At 43.8% G+C, this 15,995-nt stretch overlaps 1 protein-coding gene, 2 long non-coding RNA genes and 2 other non-coding genes across 5 annotated transcripts; 4 read left to right on the forward strand and 1 right to left on the reverse strand.

Moving 5' to 3' along the window:
• Positions 1 to 10,265: 10,265 nt before the first annotated feature.
• On the reverse strand, positions 10,266 to 11,709 carry LOC111347723 (uncharacterized). Its single transcript, NM_001357658.1, has 3 exons — positions 11,255 to 11,709; positions 10,661 to 10,715; positions 10,266 to 10,540 (listed from the first exon to the last, which is right to left on the reverse strand). Exons 1-3 carry the CDS (start codon positions 11,316 to 11,318, stop codon positions 10,399 to 10,401), a joined length of 261 nt encoding a protein of 86 aa, NP_001344587.1. The 5' UTR covers positions 11,319 to 11,709; the 3' UTR covers positions 10,266 to 10,398.
• A 314-nt stretch (positions 11,710 to 12,023) lies between these two features.
• Positions 12,024 to 12,658, forward strand: LOC112679201 (MIR167aHG). The gene has a single exon (NR_157308.1). It is a non-coding gene; the product is annotated as an MIR167aHG (long non-coding RNA).
• On the forward strand, positions 12,360 to 12,549 carry MIR167a (microRNA MIR167a). Its single transcript, NR_121035.1, has one exon. It is a non-coding gene; the product is annotated as a microRNA MIR167a (primary transcript).
• A 1,579-nt stretch (positions 12,659 to 14,237) lies between the features above and the next one.
• Positions 14,238 to 15,350, forward strand: LOC100381792 (MIR167gHG). Its single transcript, NR_157307.1, has one exon. It is a non-coding gene; the product is annotated as an MIR167gHG (long non-coding RNA).
• On the forward strand, positions 14,323 to 14,565 carry MIR167g (microRNA MIR167g). Its single transcript, NR_121080.1, has one exon. It is a non-coding gene; the product is annotated as a microRNA MIR167g (primary transcript).
• Positions 15,351 to 15,995: the final 645 nt, after the last annotated feature.

Below are 15,995 nucleotides of genomic sequence, written 5' to 3' on the forward strand. Positions count from 1 at the left end.
GGCTTTAAGCTTTATCAAATGGACGTGAAAAGTGCCTTCCTCAATGGACCAATCAAGGAAGAGGTCTATGTTGAGCAACCTCCCGGCTTTGAAGATAGTGAGTACCCTAACTATGTATATAAACTCTCTAAGGCGCTTTATGGGCTCAAGCAAGCCCCAAGAGCATGGTATGAATGCCTTAGAGATTTTCTTATCACTAATGGCTTCAAAGTCGGAAAGGCCGATCCTACTCTAGTTACTAAAACACTTGCAAATGATTTGTTTGTATGCCAAATTTATGTTGATGATATAATATTTGGGTCTACTAACGAATCTACATGTAAGGAATTTAGTAGGATCATGACACACAAATTCGAGATGTCTATGATGGGGGAGTTGAAGTACTTCTTGGGATTTCAAGTGAAGCAACTCCAAGAGGGAACCTTCATTAGCCAAACGAAGTATATTCAAGACATTCTAAACAAGTTTGGGATGAAGGATGCCAAGCCCATCAAGACACCCATGGGAACCAATGGGCATCTCGACCTCGACACGGGAGGTAAATCCGTAGATCAAAAGGTACACCGGTCGATGATAGGTTCTTTACTCTATTTATGTGCTTCACGACCGGATATAATGCTTTCTGTATGCATGTGTGCAAGATTCCAAGCCGATCCTAAGGAAGCTCACCTGACGGCCGTAAAACGAATCTTGAGATATTTAGTTTATACTCCTAAGTTTGGGCTTTGGTATCCTAGGGGATCCACATTTGACTTAATTGGTTATTCGTATGCCGATTGGGCGGGGTGTAAAATTAATAGAAAGAGCACATCGGGGACTTGCCAGTTCTTGGGAAGGTCTCTGGTGTCTTGGGCTTCAAAGAAGCAAAATTCTGTAGCTCTTTCTACCGCCGAACCGATTATATTACCGCAGGCCATTGTTGCGCGCAATTGCTTTGGATGAGGCAAACCCTTAGGGACTATGGTTACAAATTAACCAAAGTTCCTCTTCTATGTGATAATGAGAGTGCAATCCGCATGGCGGATAATCCTGTTGAACATAGCCGCACTAAACACATAGTCATTCGGTATCATTTCTTAAGGGATCACCAACAAAAGGGGGATATCGAGATTGCATATATTAACACCAAAGAACAATTAGCCGATATCTTTACCAAGCCACTAGATGAACAAACTTTCAACAAACTTAGGCATGAGCTAAATATTCTTGATTCTCGAAATTTCTTTTGATGTCTTGCACACATAGCTCATTAATATACCTTTGATCATATCTCTTTAATGTGCTATGACTAATGTGTTTTCATGTGTATTTCAAACCAAGTCATAGATTGAAAGGGAATTGGAGTCTTCGGCGAAGACAAAGGCTTCCATTCCACTCCATTGAATCACTCATCCTTCGCCGTCGCTCCGCGTCACTCTCCATCTTTGGTATAATCTTCACTCATCACTACAGGAAACACATACATTTTCGTGGGCCTAGCTATTTTCGTCGGTCGGCCCACGAAAATACATAGTTATTTTCATCGGCCCTTGGGACCGACGAAAATACACCTTATTTTCGTGGGCCAGTACATATTTTCGTCGGCCTGCCCACGAAAATAGGAACGATATTTTCATGGGCCCCGAGACCGACGAAAATAAGGTTTATTTTCATCGGTCATAGCCAGGCCGACGAACATAAGTCAATTATTTTCGTCGGCCTTCTCCCGGCCGACGAAAATAAGGCATTAACTGACCACTATTTTCGTCGGCCTCAGTGAGGCCGACGGAAATAGAGGCCCGTTAATCGGCCTCAGCGCAGTTTCTCTCTCTCGCTCGTCAATCTCTCGTCTTTGCGCCACCGCCCGCCCGCCCTCCGTCGCCGCGCCGCCGTCGGCGCCCGCCCCCCGTCCTCCCTCGCCGCAACGCCGCCCGTCCTCACTCTGCCGTCCACCGCGCCCGTCCAACGCGCCCTTCCCTCCACCGGCGATCGGGCGGCCCGCCCCATCGCGCCCCGGCCCCCTGCAGCTCCGGCGGCGCCCACCCCATTGCGCCCCGGCTCCTCGACGGGGCACCGCTCGCCCGTGCAGCTCCGGCGACACGCGCCCCCACTGCACGGCAGCCTCGCCCCCACCACCGCCCTCGGCCCGAGAGCCTCGGGCATCGGCTCTCTCCACCACCGTCCCCCGCCGCAGCCGCACCGAGCTCCGCCTCGCCTCCTAGTCCGACAGGTAAAATTTTAAATTTTTTTAGTTACTTAGCACATGGTAAAGTATATTGTTTAACATAGCATTATGTTAAACTAACCATATAGTGATTATATAGTTAGGAAATTGTTAGTATATTTGATGAAGGAAAGTTAGTGAGTATATAGTTAGCATATACTTGTAGCATATTGTTTAGCATATACTTGTAGCATATTGTTTAGCATATACTGGTCAACATATTGTTTAGCATATACTGGTCAGCATATTGTTTATTATGTAGCTATCGTGTAGTTTTCTGTGTTGGCAACCATCGTGTTGTCGTTTATTTGCAGGTTTTAGAAACATCAGTTTATAGGGGAGGTGCTGCCGAATTTTTTATTGATAATAATATTTTTTGTACATAGGTGTTCTTTCGACTTCACCTTCTCCACCGTTAGCTAGACTCGTACATTATTCTCAGGTATACATTGTTTTCGTAATTTCTCAGGTATACATTATTCTCAGTTTTAATCGTTAACCGTAGCGAACCGTATGCGTCACCCGTTCGGGAACAGCGAACGTCATATTGGCTTGTGAGGTTCGCCGTTCCGGAATTGTCCACGTATTTTGGACAGCCTGAGAGTTTAAGCCGATGCTTGTGATTTGTGACATGTGCCTTACGATTGACGCGGAATTTCGGTTGTGTAACCCAGTTGTTCTCCAACACACCATGTTCAGGCGTGTGCTTGGAGAGCAGCGGGGTTATGCTACCGAAATTTCGCGACAATCGTATGCTACACGTCATAAATCACAAGCATCAGCCTACTCTCTTGGGTGGGTTTAGGGTCTTTACCTAATAGGGAGTTCACCTAATTAAGCCACGGACGATCGTTGATGTTCTTTGACTTTTGTTTAGCCTTTGAAATGGACGGTGATCGGAGGGTGATGTATGACGGGTGGTTGGCTAAGGATGGGCGTCGCCAGAGTGGATTGCAGAGTCCCAGAAGCACCGTACCAACCGTGGCACTGAAGGACCGGGGCACAGGTACGGCGCCGATGGACACCTTGGTACCGCACGCCGCATGGTAAGTATATAAATCAAACTTGTATGTTACATCTATGAAAATTCTATGGTTTAACTCTTCTTTTTCATGCAGGAAGCTGAAAGTGGAGTTGCTCCAAGTTTTATGGAGGTTTACGTCCGTGGTCACCGTGGCCCTGATCCGGCTAACCCTGATGTGCTATGCAGCGAGGCGGCAAGGGAGAAAATGGTAAACAAGTTTGTATTTATGAATTAAATTGTATTTACGAATTAAATTAGTTCAAAGGGCTTATATTCCACTCAAGTATCCGTTTTTGGCGATTCATGCCAAAGGGGGAGAAAGTATTAGCCCAAAGCAAAAGGACCGCTCCAACACCTAATTTTAAAATAAAGATTCTCAAATTGATATCTTATTGTGTTCAAAAGGGGGAGAAAGTATGTTCAAAAGGGGGAGAAAGTAGTATCTTCGAAAAATTGCAAAACCCTCTTGAACACTAAGAGGAGGATTTCACTAAGGGGGAGTTTTGTTTAGTCAAAGGAAAAAGCATTTGAAACAGGGGGAGAAAATTTCAAATCTTGAAAAATGCTTCTCAAAATCTTACTCATTTGTTCCTTGACTATTTGCAAAAGAACTGTGAAAATAATTTACAAAAGAATTTGCAAAAACAAAACATGTGGTGCAACGTGGTCCAAAATGTTAAAAATATAAAGAAACAATCCATGCATATCTTATGAGAATTTATTGGTTCAAATTCTTAGTAACCTTTTGCACTTACATTATGCAAACTAGTTCAATTATGCACTTCTATATTTGCTTTGGTTTGTGTTGGCATCAATCACCAAAAAGGGGAGATTGAAAGGGAAATAGGCTTACACCTTTTCCTAAATTGATTTTGGTGGTTGAATTGCCCAACACAAATAATTGGACTAACTAGTTTGCTCTAGTCTATAAGTTTTACAGGTGCCAAAGGTTCACAACAAGCCAATAAAAAGACCAAAGATGGGTTCAAATAAAGAGAGCTAAAGACATCCCAAATGCACCCTTGGTCTGGCGCACCGGACTGTCCGGTGCACCAGGGAACTCGAAGCCGAACTCGCTACCTTCGGGAAAATGGGAGGCCGCTCCGCTATAATTCACCGGACTGTCCGGTGAAGCACCGGACAGTGTCCGATGAAGCACCAGACAGTGTCCGGTGTGCCAGCGGAGCAACGGCTACTTCGCATGCAACAGTCGACTGTAACGCATTTAATGCGCGCCTGCGCGCGCAGAGGACAGAGCACGCGCAGATGGCGCACCGGACAGTCTACAGGACCTGTCCGGTGCACCACCGGACAGCCCAGCGGCCCCACCAGTCAGAGCTCCAACGGTCAAACCCAACGGCCTGCTGACGTGGCTAGCGCACCAGACAGTGTCCGGTGGCGCACTGGACTGTCCGGTGCGCCATGCGACAGACAGCCTCCCAATGGCCACTTTTGGTGGTTGGGGCTATAAATACCCCAACCAGCCCACATTCAAAAGCATCCAAGTTTTCCACCTTCAACACATTACAAGAGCTATAGCATTCAATTCTAGACACAACCAAAGAGATCAAATCCTCTCCCAAATCCGGAATTACTCCAAATCAAATAGTGACTAGAGAGAGCGACATTTGTGTTCATTTGAGCTCTTGCGCTTGGATTGCTTCTTTTCTTTCTCATTCTTTCTTGTGATCAAACTCAATTGTAACCGAGGCAAGAGACACCAATTGTGTGGTGGTCCTTGCGGGAACTTTGTGTTCCGTTTGATTGAGAGGAGAAGCTCCTCGGTCTAAGTGACCGTTTGAGAGAGGGAAAAGGGTTGAAAGAGACCCAGTCTTTGTGACCACCTCAACGGGGAATAGGTTTGCAAGAACTGAACCTCGGTAAAACAAATCATCGTGTCTCACTCCTTATTTGCTCACGATTTGTTTTTCACCCTCTCTCGCGAACTTGTTTATATTTCTAACGCTAACCTGACTTGTAGTTGTGCTTAAGTTTATAAATTTTAGATTCGCCCTATTCACCCCCCTCTAGGCGACTTTCAGTAGGGTACTACACGATGGGTTGTGCCGAGCCCCAGACTAAGGAGGCCAAGGGTCGGCGTAGCCAAAATGATGACGCCTGGGACCATCGCCACCCCCACGTCATCCACCACAGTAAATAGAAGACAACAAGGAAGCCCCAGGGCCATGAGTACGCGTGTCTCCACCCATGGTAAAACATTGGTTTTACCTTGCCTTACAGCTCATTCCCAAGGAAGCCACCGCTGACCGACCCCTCTCCTAGCCAATAAAAGGGAGAGGCTAGCCTCAGGACAAGGGGATCGGAAGGAGAGAGCTCTTGGGGCAACCAGATGCCTTCAGACGGACACGAACCCTCAAGGACAAACAGGAGGACGAGGAGTGCCAACGAGGACCAGGAGGCCAAAGCTCCACCGAGCCAAGACTTAGCTAGGGTTCCACTCTGATAAAGAGACTTGGGAGCCTCTCCTCCCTCTATCAACTGCTTGTAACTCCTACTATGAGTTCTATCATTAATGTTGTCGGTAGCGCAAGCCATCAATGACTGGAAGTAGGGACGTTCTACCCAAACTAGTATAAACCTTGCGCCCTTCGTGCACACCCTCCAGAGCCCGGAACACGTACAATAAATTTACTTGTCGAAGCGAGGTATGAAACACCGACAATGACCAACTATTTATGAGTTATGAAATTAATTTCTTATGAAGCCACAAATTAAGGCTTTCCTTTAAAAACAAGTGTTTATCCACGTTTTATTTTATTATGTATGCCAATGGCAAATCCATGTTTTATTTTATTCTATATGACAATGGTAGTCTTGAAAATAAGGCCATAAAACTTAGAGAAGTTTACAATGAAAAACTTACCTACAAACCTAAGAGGGTGAGTAGACTTTCCCAGTAGCAAGGTCTATATACATTATGTAGTTCCATTTATAATATTTAGGACGGTGGGGTTATTCACCATATAAGAGTCTATTTGTTTTAATCTCAATCCATATGTATTAGAGAAGATTTAGTGGGTTTAAATCCCATGCAAGTCAAATTTTCTCCTAAACCCCATCACTCACATGGGATGGGAATAATCGAATAAGACCTAAAGATGAATGATATGTTTGACACATGAGTCACAAGAGTGGAATGAAGGACATTTCCACCATATCAGTTTTCTTTTCCCTTAAATGTTGCAAGGGGGATTGAGAAAACAAAAATTCTAATTTTAAAGTAATGTTGCTTTAGTAGATTGAGAAAAAACACACCCCCTTAAACTTTTTACATGCAGGACCCACATGTGAGTGATTCATCTTTAGTTCCTGGTCTCTTATATCTCTAATTGATTTCTCTCCTCCATCTTGTCTCCCGACGTGGGCAAAGGAGGCACGACTAGCACGGTGGCAGTGATGTGACCGACCTGCATGCTCAGTTGCTTACCTATCCGACATGGCGGCAACGCGATCAGGAGTCTACGGGCTCACCTGCCATGTTTGACAGCAACATGGCCCGATGAGGATATTGTAGTTCTGAAAGACCTTTTCCATGAACCCTAGCCACTAGATTAAAAACTATAAATACATATTCTACCTTTGGTGTTAGATGAACTTGTCATATGTTGCTCCTTTATGGTCTTCTTCCTTCCTTGTTAGAGCAACAACCTTCCCTTCACTTCCCTTGCGCTAAACTCAGATCAGATAGGTTTGTAGACATTGGGGGCAACATGGAACGATGGTTTTAAGAGTCGGTCCCTTAGCCATTTATGTAGCGTGACCATGAAAGGGGACTAGAACCATGACAATTGTTGCACCCTTGATTAGGGCATGAGTAAATTGGATTAGTTAGGATAGACCACATCCTAGTAAAATTTGGATAATAACCGACTAGGTTACTCAGATCAATCCAACAGACGTCACTCTTTCGGATGCACCCACTTTTCCTCTAGCTCTTATATAAGGCCTGAATGAGTTTTGTGATAGCATTGCAAATGCTTTGTTCAACAAGTGAGGATGAACATTGAGGTTCATCTTTATTTTCTAATTTAGTTTAATTTGTCACTGTTCGAAAATTTTGTATGCATCTATATTTTTTACGAATTCATGTTATTGGTTAAAAGGATTCAAGGGACACTATTAGAAACTAGTAGATTCAACCAACATATTATTTCCACATTTCAAACACCACCTCTAGGCTCTAGCTAACAGTTAGCTGGCTTATTTTAGCTAACAATTAGACTATCACTAAAAGTACAACAACATTAAATTATGAAATATTTGCTTCCACCTAGAGTCGAACCTAGCAACTAAGGTGCTCCTAAGACTGTTAGGCTTATCACAATGAAGGTTTCACGAGGTGTTTCATGTATTAATTACACATCAGCTATTTGGATGACATGTCACATCTGTTGGTGACTTGCTCTCAAATGCTTCGGCTTAAGAGCAAGGCAACATAAAGAATGTTAAATGTTAAAGTCCTTCGTCCTTCGAAGCATTATTTCCCTTAGGATATAATGACTCTCGAACGAAGGTTACAGAAAGCATACCTTCGTAAGTACGACATATATAAAAATGAAGAAGGGCTTATACGAAACATGAACAATGCGAACAATTAAATACGTTATCATTATTGTATTATTTTTGTGTTATTATCATGAATAAGTAAAGATAATAATTTATTACAAGTGTACCTTCGGCTTAAAGGAAGTAAAAGATACAAGCGTGGCGCAAAAGCAAATGCCCAGTCAGCGTGAACAGTAAGGGAGTACTGTTCATCTATTTATAGGCACGGGTCGCAGCCCATGTAAAATTACATCCAGACCCCTTGCATTTGATAATAACTCTATAGTAATTCCTCTGGGTCTAGATAGCCTTTTCCTCTTTAAGTCGGTTTCCTTTTTCCTGTCCTCATGCCGAAGCTCTCTTGCGCACAGCTTCGGCTCTGTTCCATCCTTCATTCCCCTTGTGTTTCTTCATACAGTGATTTTGACTCAAGTCCGAAACGTCCATGTCCGAAACGTCCATGTCCGAAGGTACCTGTTCATGTATTATACTCTAAAAACATTGTTAAATCACATTTTTAGGACCTTCGGAAGCCGAAGGCCCCCAACAACATCATTTAAGAAGTAAGAGTTTTATGGGGATGAAACCATGTTAACTCGTTTCCAAGGTCTTGGAAACTGTGTGAAACCTCCACTGAAAGTGTTTTGTTTCATCTTCATATAATTGAGTAAATTCTATTGGTTATTTATATGCAACATTTAAGAAGTATGTTGACATATGAAATAGTAAGATAAAACTCTCTATTGAGAGAGGATGTTTCATTCATCCATAAAATTGGCCGGAGAGAATGACCGCTATCCTTTATTGCAAGGAGAACTCTGTTTATATATAGATGACAGGGGTCATCCCTAAAGGATGTGTCCCTTGAGGATGTGTTCGTCGAACCTTTTGGATTGGTCACTATATCACATATAACTTTGTAATATGTTATTTTGTAACAAAATCCTCACTGTGATTACCCTTATAAGCTATAGGCTCTTTCACGATAGTAGTTGCGCAGTGGGAGCGGAGTAGTAGTATTGAATTGAATGGAGGTCGCACGAGGCCGGACGAAGTTAAGCTCGGTCAAAGATGAGAGCATTGGAAGCATAAACATGCTATCATAGTAGGCCTGCATGCATCTGATCCCATAGCTACGCATGCCTGCGAGGCTGCGACTGCGAGGGTAAGCATGCATGTCTCATGCACAGCTTTGTTTTTGTTACTAGCACTGCGCGCGGCTCTAACTATTAGCTTAGCTTGAGACATTTTTATACACATCTACTTTTTTAGCTTGCTATTGCCTGCCCAACAGGATGGGATGTTATGTTTCATCAGCAAAGGCATTACGATGTTCGAGCTCACGAATTCCTTATAAAGCATGTAAAACATCGTCTAGGCGTCGAAAAAGCTAACGTAGTACTAGCTCGAAACCCTAATCACACAGAGAGGCTCCATCGCCTAGGCGTCGGAGTGACTGGAAGAGCGACACCTAACGGCGAACCAGATCTTGGTGCCTGTTGTTTCTCTGCAGGACGATGGTAGAGACGACAACATCGGACGATGGTGAGCAGGGATGTCCACTGAGCCAAGACGACGGTATGGGATTGGGATCCTTTGAATTTGTGGATGGGTCACTCACACACGGGACTAAGTAAGACTGAGTCGCACGTGCAGTGACATAACTGCACAAATGCACAAATTCAGAGGACCCGCGTCCGACGGTATGTCTCCTAACTCTCTCTGTTTATGTGTTCACAATGAGCATATGTCTAGATCCACTCTCTATTATACCTAAGTACCACGGATTGACTAATTTGACTAATTTGGACACGGTAAGATTCTTAACTCTATCATGCACTAGTGAGATAGAAGGTGGGACAGAGAGACCGCTAGATATAGCCTGTCCACATGACGAGACGGCCGGTGTTTCCCTACCGTTGTAAGATAACAGTGAAGCGTATAGGATAAGAATGGGATCGAGTGTATGCGTATTCTTTAATCTAATACCGGGCCCCTCACCTTGTTCTGATAAAATCTGTACTAGAGCATAAATAATAGGGTGGAGAGGTTGGCCTAGGTGTATGTGCCATGCATGCACAGGGCCACAGGCACGCTGGTTCATTGATGCTCACTCTTGATCCTGAGCAACGCAGCCCTAGCTAGCTAGCTGGTCTGTCTCTCTGATGCAGACATAGCGCATCTACACTAGCTAACTAGCAAAACCTAGCCTTCTACTAGCCATAAAAAAAAACAAGAAGAAGAAACTATAGCAACAGCGCAACACTACTGCCAAGCTAAGAGCATGGCTTATAATAGAGCCTGCTGAAGGCTTTATACCACTGCCATGTCATATAGAGCCAGACACACAGCCAATTCATATAATGGGTTGGCTTTATGATAGGCTGGATGCACTCAACCGAAGCATTCAATGCTTCCATATATACATCATCTGCTATGCACTTCATCCTTGTGGCCGATTCACAACAAGTAGATAAAGTCATTTCACGTCAACATCAACAATTGCCCATTACAACAGTACTCTTTAAATAATAAAAGGCATAAAGCCATAGTTATTGATCTAAATGAAAACAACGATACAAGGCACAAAGCCATTGTTATTGAATTACATGAAAATGTTGAAAGAAGGCACGCAGCCATAATTGGAACTTTGGTAAATAGATGAAAATGATGAAAGAAGGCACACAACCATAATTAGAACTTTGGTAAATAGGAGTAGCCATCCGATTTGCATCAACCAGCAGTCACTCGATAAAAGGAAACAGAACCAAGGTTAAATAACTAATATGTAGCCAAGGATAATCATGAGATAAGTTATAATAAAATATAGTGGCTTTCAGAAGAGGTTCAAATTAAATAATTCATACCTGGAAGGATGGAAGTAGAACAGCAGCATCACCACATCAAAAGCATTATATTGTTCTGAAATAAAATTCATGTGTATGAGCTCAATGTATAGTGGAAATAAAATAGAAACAAGCAATTTTAGTATCCTACCATGTATAATTATGATTTCTACCTCCAAACCTATGCCAAATGTGCTCAACCAAATCATTTTTTAGTTGTGTATGCTGTGGACGATCACGGATAGAAGCCTTTCTAAGCAGCACATCAGCGAAACACAAGTTATCACCAACGTTAACTTCAGGAGGTAGACCATAATTTCAGGAAAGACCAGATTAAATGCATTGTAATCAAATAAAATCGGACTATTGACTGAGCAGACCACAATTTCAGGAAAGACCAGATTAAATTGGACTATTGACTGAACAGGCCACAATTTTCAGAAAGACCAGATTAAATGCACAGTAACTTGGTTAAATGGAAATACCTTAGCCATTTTTAAAATAGCTTTTGCCTTAAACACCTCAATGCCAGAACGTGCTCAAGGATTAAATCTTTCCAACAAGGTATACAAGGATTTTTACATAGTAATAGGATTATATGAACAGACGACTTACCATGCTTGTACATCAGTGTCAGCAACATTCTCAGCCAAAGAACGAGGAACTGCAGAGCCTCCATTGCTGCCTGATGGTACAGAAGAGCTCACCATGGACTGCGGTGGACGTGGGGCAAACCAAGTGCCGGGTCCAACCATGGACGGGAAGCCAGGCGGGAGGATGGGCTGAGCCCTTGGTGGTTGAACGGGCGGAGCCCCTTGCGGCGGGATCTCCAGAGGCGTTGGTGCAGAGGTCCTCTTGGATTGACGCCTCAACGCGTTTTGCTTCTAGGGTTTGGGATTTGGGGGCGATTTAGGATGGTGGCTTGGATTTGGCGCGCAGCGAATGGATTTGGAGACTAAATGGCGCGATTTGGCGGGAGGGACGGAAGGATTTAGCGGGAGGGACGGAAGAAGCGCGGGTGTGCGGGGGCAGCGACGAGCGAGGTCGTGAGGGCCGAGGAAGACGCACGGGATCAGGATGGAGTCGAAAGAGCGAGAAAGAGCCGGCACATCTTCTCGTTGTGGGCTGCAAGCGGTCTTTTTTCCCTCGAGGACGACGCTGCGGACGGGCTGCGAAACAAGAGCCCGTTTCTTTCTCTTTCTTGGTTTCTCACCCCTCCACGTAAGAATCTGATGACGTGGAACACCTTACAGCCTGCTGAGGTGTACTTATAATACTTGCTCTAAGTGCATGCACCGCCACGGGGCTAGTGCGCCAAGTTTAGCCTGCCGTGGATGCGTCCTCTTTCCTCTATAAATACAGTCCCATGTCCATCGTCCAAGGCAAAGCTAAGGTCCTGCAAGGGGAGAGTTCAAATATATCGCTTCATCTTGCCTTTTTTTCTTTTCCTTGTCCCATCTTTCTTCTTGGTCTTGTGTGTTAATTTGCTGTTCTTCTTCCAGCTCGATATATCTCACTTCTACCACATTGCAAGAATCTTTGTTTTTTTTGCACTGGTGTCTTTAATTTCCAGTAGATGCTAGGATTTTGAAATCAAGTGAAGGCTACCTGAGGTTAATTTTCTTGAGAGGAGTATGGAGAAGACGAAGGGATGGACAGATAGAGAGAGAGAGAGAGAGAGATGTTAGCTAGTTTGATTCATCCTGGATGAAAACACAAATGCTCTTGCGAATGAGTGAAGCTGCCAGCATGATCTAGCTCTGATTTGGTTGGCACCATATTAGCAGGCGTCCACGCACAGCTAGACTAGAGTGGCCTCGCGCGCTCTCGTCTGGTCTGTGTCTCGCTTTGTGCCTGCAAATCGTTGTTAGATCATGCATGACAGCCTCATTCCTTCACAATTCTGGGGCATGTATTGCTGATGACGCTGCGCCTTCTTGTTTTTTTGCTGCAACTTTGAGAAAGATAGATCCATCTGCATGCTTTTTTCCGCTGCTATGGTGTATGGTTGTGTGCTGCAGATTTTGGATCTGACTTGTGAGAACCGTCGACGGACCCCTGCACACAGTACGTGAGACGATCGAGGAGGATGGAGGCACGCAGTACGTTTTGTTCTCGATCTCTGCTACAGCATGTCATCTTAATTAAGCCTACTGGTTGCATGCATGGGTGAGGATTATTCATCGCTAAGTTTCCATGTACGTAGCATACTATCACATGTACAATGAAATAGGCAAATAGCCTAGACGTTCTTCTCATGACGACCATGTCTGCCAATTAAATATATTGCAGGTAGTAAACCTCAAGTACTGATAGCCATTAATTCTTGGTTGGAGTTCGACAGAGAAGATCGAAAAGACATGTATAGAATACTGATCGTCTGATCATATCGTCCCTACCTATCTGTCTGTCTCTACCAAAGTGGGCTACAGTACGTTAGCTAGCTGTCTCTTCGAAGACACTGATAGGATGTTTGATTACAAGTCCAACGGAACCACTTGACTGCATACGGTTACCACTTACTCATGCAAGAAAAAAAATTGCATTTTCAAATTCGAACCCCAAGTCGTCTAGTGTAGGGTCTTATGTTCATAACCAGTTGGGATAACAAACATATTAATCGATCTGCATATATATATATATACACAAAAGGGCTACACAGATAACAGATGCAGTGCATAGAACCTAATTGCAGGTGGGGGACCCGGCCCTCCCCCGGTGGACAATAAAAAAAATCCAGTTTCCAAGCCCAAGCTATAGGTAGGCAGTCCAGAGCGGTGGTCTTGTCACTTTCTTACTTCCAAAACCAGGCCACTGTTGATGTAGGCTGGCTGGCTGGCTCATGTGCCACAGTTGCTGTTCGTTATTAACTGTAGTAAACATCAGTGTGGACGGGCGCCAGAATTTCAGATCTCGGTACGTATGCTGTGTGGATTCAGCGTTATTTGAACACCGTAATAATGCTCTCCAGCAGATTGTGAATTGTGAATACAGTTCGTAGAGAACACTATTTATAATGCAGACGTTATGTTTACATAGTTTAGTTTAAAATGGGAGATAAGATAGAAGAGATAGAATGAGTAATTGGCTGGAGATCAAATCGTGCATATTATTGTGCAAAACACTGTTTTTCCATATAGTGGAGTTTTAAAGTATGGGACGAGAGAGCAGATAGCAAATCGTGTATATGGTCGTGCAAATATTATATATGTGGTTGTGCAAAACTCCGAAATTTGAAATAGGAGACACAGTTGATAATTCTACGCTCTACGCACGGGCGGCGGACTGCACTACTAGTTCATCGGATGCGTTAGCGTGCCACTCCTCATCTTGTTTCCTTGTACGTACTAGTGCAATCCGTCAGCCGCACGGCTCCAGTCCACTCCAGTCCAGCAACAGCGTCACCTCCAGCTCCGAAAGGCTTATCCTTGCAACAAACATCGTACGAAAAAGGCGCAGGACAAAAGAAAATGGATCGAAATGCAACAAATAAAAAAGGGCATCAAAATACGCTGCGAGTGAGCGAGACGTTGGCCTCCCCATCCCATATATATATAGCTATAGCTATCCCTCGGTTCTTCAATTCATTCCTCGCTCTCTCCATCTCTCTACCCTCTCCCTCTCTCTCGGATAGCTAGCTCTTCTTCCTCCTTCCTCCGTTTGGATCAGACGAGAGGGTATGTAGTGGTGCACCACGAGTTGGTGAAGCTGCCAGCATGATCTGGTTATGATGGTGGTGGTATATGTAAGATGGATGTAATCTATACTACTACCGGCCCCTGTCACTCTCTCTCTCTCCCCCGTCCCTGACTGTCATATATGGATCGACGAATCCAAGATGAGAGGGGAAGGGAGAGAGAGAGAGGGTAATTAATGAGCACCAGGACCAGGTCATGCTGTAGTTTCATCTGCTGGTGGCCGCACATCGAAAACCCTAGCTAGCTCACCCTCCTGCAATTCATATCCATGCTGCACTCGCCAGAGACCACCAGTCAAGCTAGCTTATTTCCGCCGTTGACGACGTTGATTAATTATCCGTGATAATAATGGCCTTGTCGATCTAGTTTCCTCTCTCTTTTTTTATTATTATGCCTTTGCTTCTCTCTTGGTTCGGTTGTGTATATTGCTGTCTCTGTCTTCGTCATCACTGTGTGCCTACAATCCTGCTCACGATAATGCAGATGGGAAGTTGTGCATTGCCGGAAGTCTTCTTTTCGAAGGTAAAAAAAAAACTAACTCGACAACTGTTTTGTAGCTTGAATTAATAAGTGTTGCAGGTAGAATACCCAAGATTACCTTCGGCTCACCTTCGGCGGGGATGGTTGCAATGCAACAACGAATACAAAAGCGCAAGCTTCGGAGTAACAGCATGTGCACATGAGGGGTGAACAAGCCAAAACCATGAGAGGTCAACAAGACAGCTATAGAAATTGACTGCAGTATCCTAATATATTTGCTAGCTCAATTGTATGTGCGTTCGAGTGTACGATTGTAATTTTGACGAAGAAGCTGTAACTCACGATTATAAATAGCTAAATAGTACCATGCGTTCGTTGGACACACGTTCTTGAGATGGAGAGAAATAAATCGCTATATATGCCTACGAAGCTGTATTATTATATCTCTACCTTCATCCTGTAACTTCACGAAGTCGAAGGTATATATATAATCTTTTGTTAAATAATAAGAAGGAAGGAGGAAACAACATCTTATAAGGTTTAAACCGTGTGCTTTACTTTCACATTATGCATAATTTGTCCTTAATATCCTCTACTTTTCCTTCATCCGGTTTTTACATTTTCATCCTTTAATCAATGTTTTCTTCCAAAAGGAAGAACTATAGGATGAATATAAAGCTCGATTTAGTTGTGTTGCCTTGTCCTGGTGCCCCTTTAGAGCTTGTTCGGTTATTTCCAATCCATATGGATTGAAGGAGATTGATATGGATCGAAAGAGATTTTGACTTACTAAGTATTAAAACCCCTCAATATATATGGATTGGGTAGAACTGAACATGACCTTTAGGAGCCAAAAACACAAGTGACCAACACATGCGTCATCTACCATGTAGCAAGGCAAGTAGTAGTTCTGAATTATGATCACTCCTCTCTCTTTTTTTGTTCGATCAAAGCATGCATACTCCTATATGTATATAGCACTAGTGAACTTGCAGGTGCGAATCCGATGATTAGACAGCTGAGAACTTGTTGCTTGCATTGCTTGCAAGATATGTATGCTGTGGCTACAACACGAGTGCCGAATGGTTGGGTCTTAATTTTGCTTCAAGGGTGGAACTGCTGTCCATCTTTTCATGGCCGCCTCTTGCTTGCTTGCATGCATGATCGGCCGGCTGTGG

Source organism: Zea mays, chromosome 3 (assembly GCF_902167145.1).
Source record: "Zea mays cultivar B73 chromosome 3, Zm-B73-REFERENCE-NAM-5.0, whole genome shotgun sequence".
NCBI lineage: Eukaryota > Viridiplantae > Streptophyta > Magnoliopsida > Poales > Poaceae > Zea > Zea mays.

Bases quoted from the DNA above. Each gene is read 5' to 3' on its own strand.
- LOC111347723 (NM_001357658.1), bottom strand. From the start codon at position 11,318: ATGGAGGCTCTGCAGTTCCTCGTTCTTTGGCTGAGAATGTTGCTGACA. The intron at 10,716-11,254 runs GTAAGTCGTCTG...ATTTTATTTCAG, and splicing joins GACACTGATGTACAAGCATG to AACAATATAATGCTTTTGAT. The intron at 10,541-10,660 runs GTATGAATTATT...CCTTTTATCGAG, and splicing joins TTCTACTTCCATCCTTCCAG to TGACTGCTGGTTGATGCAAA.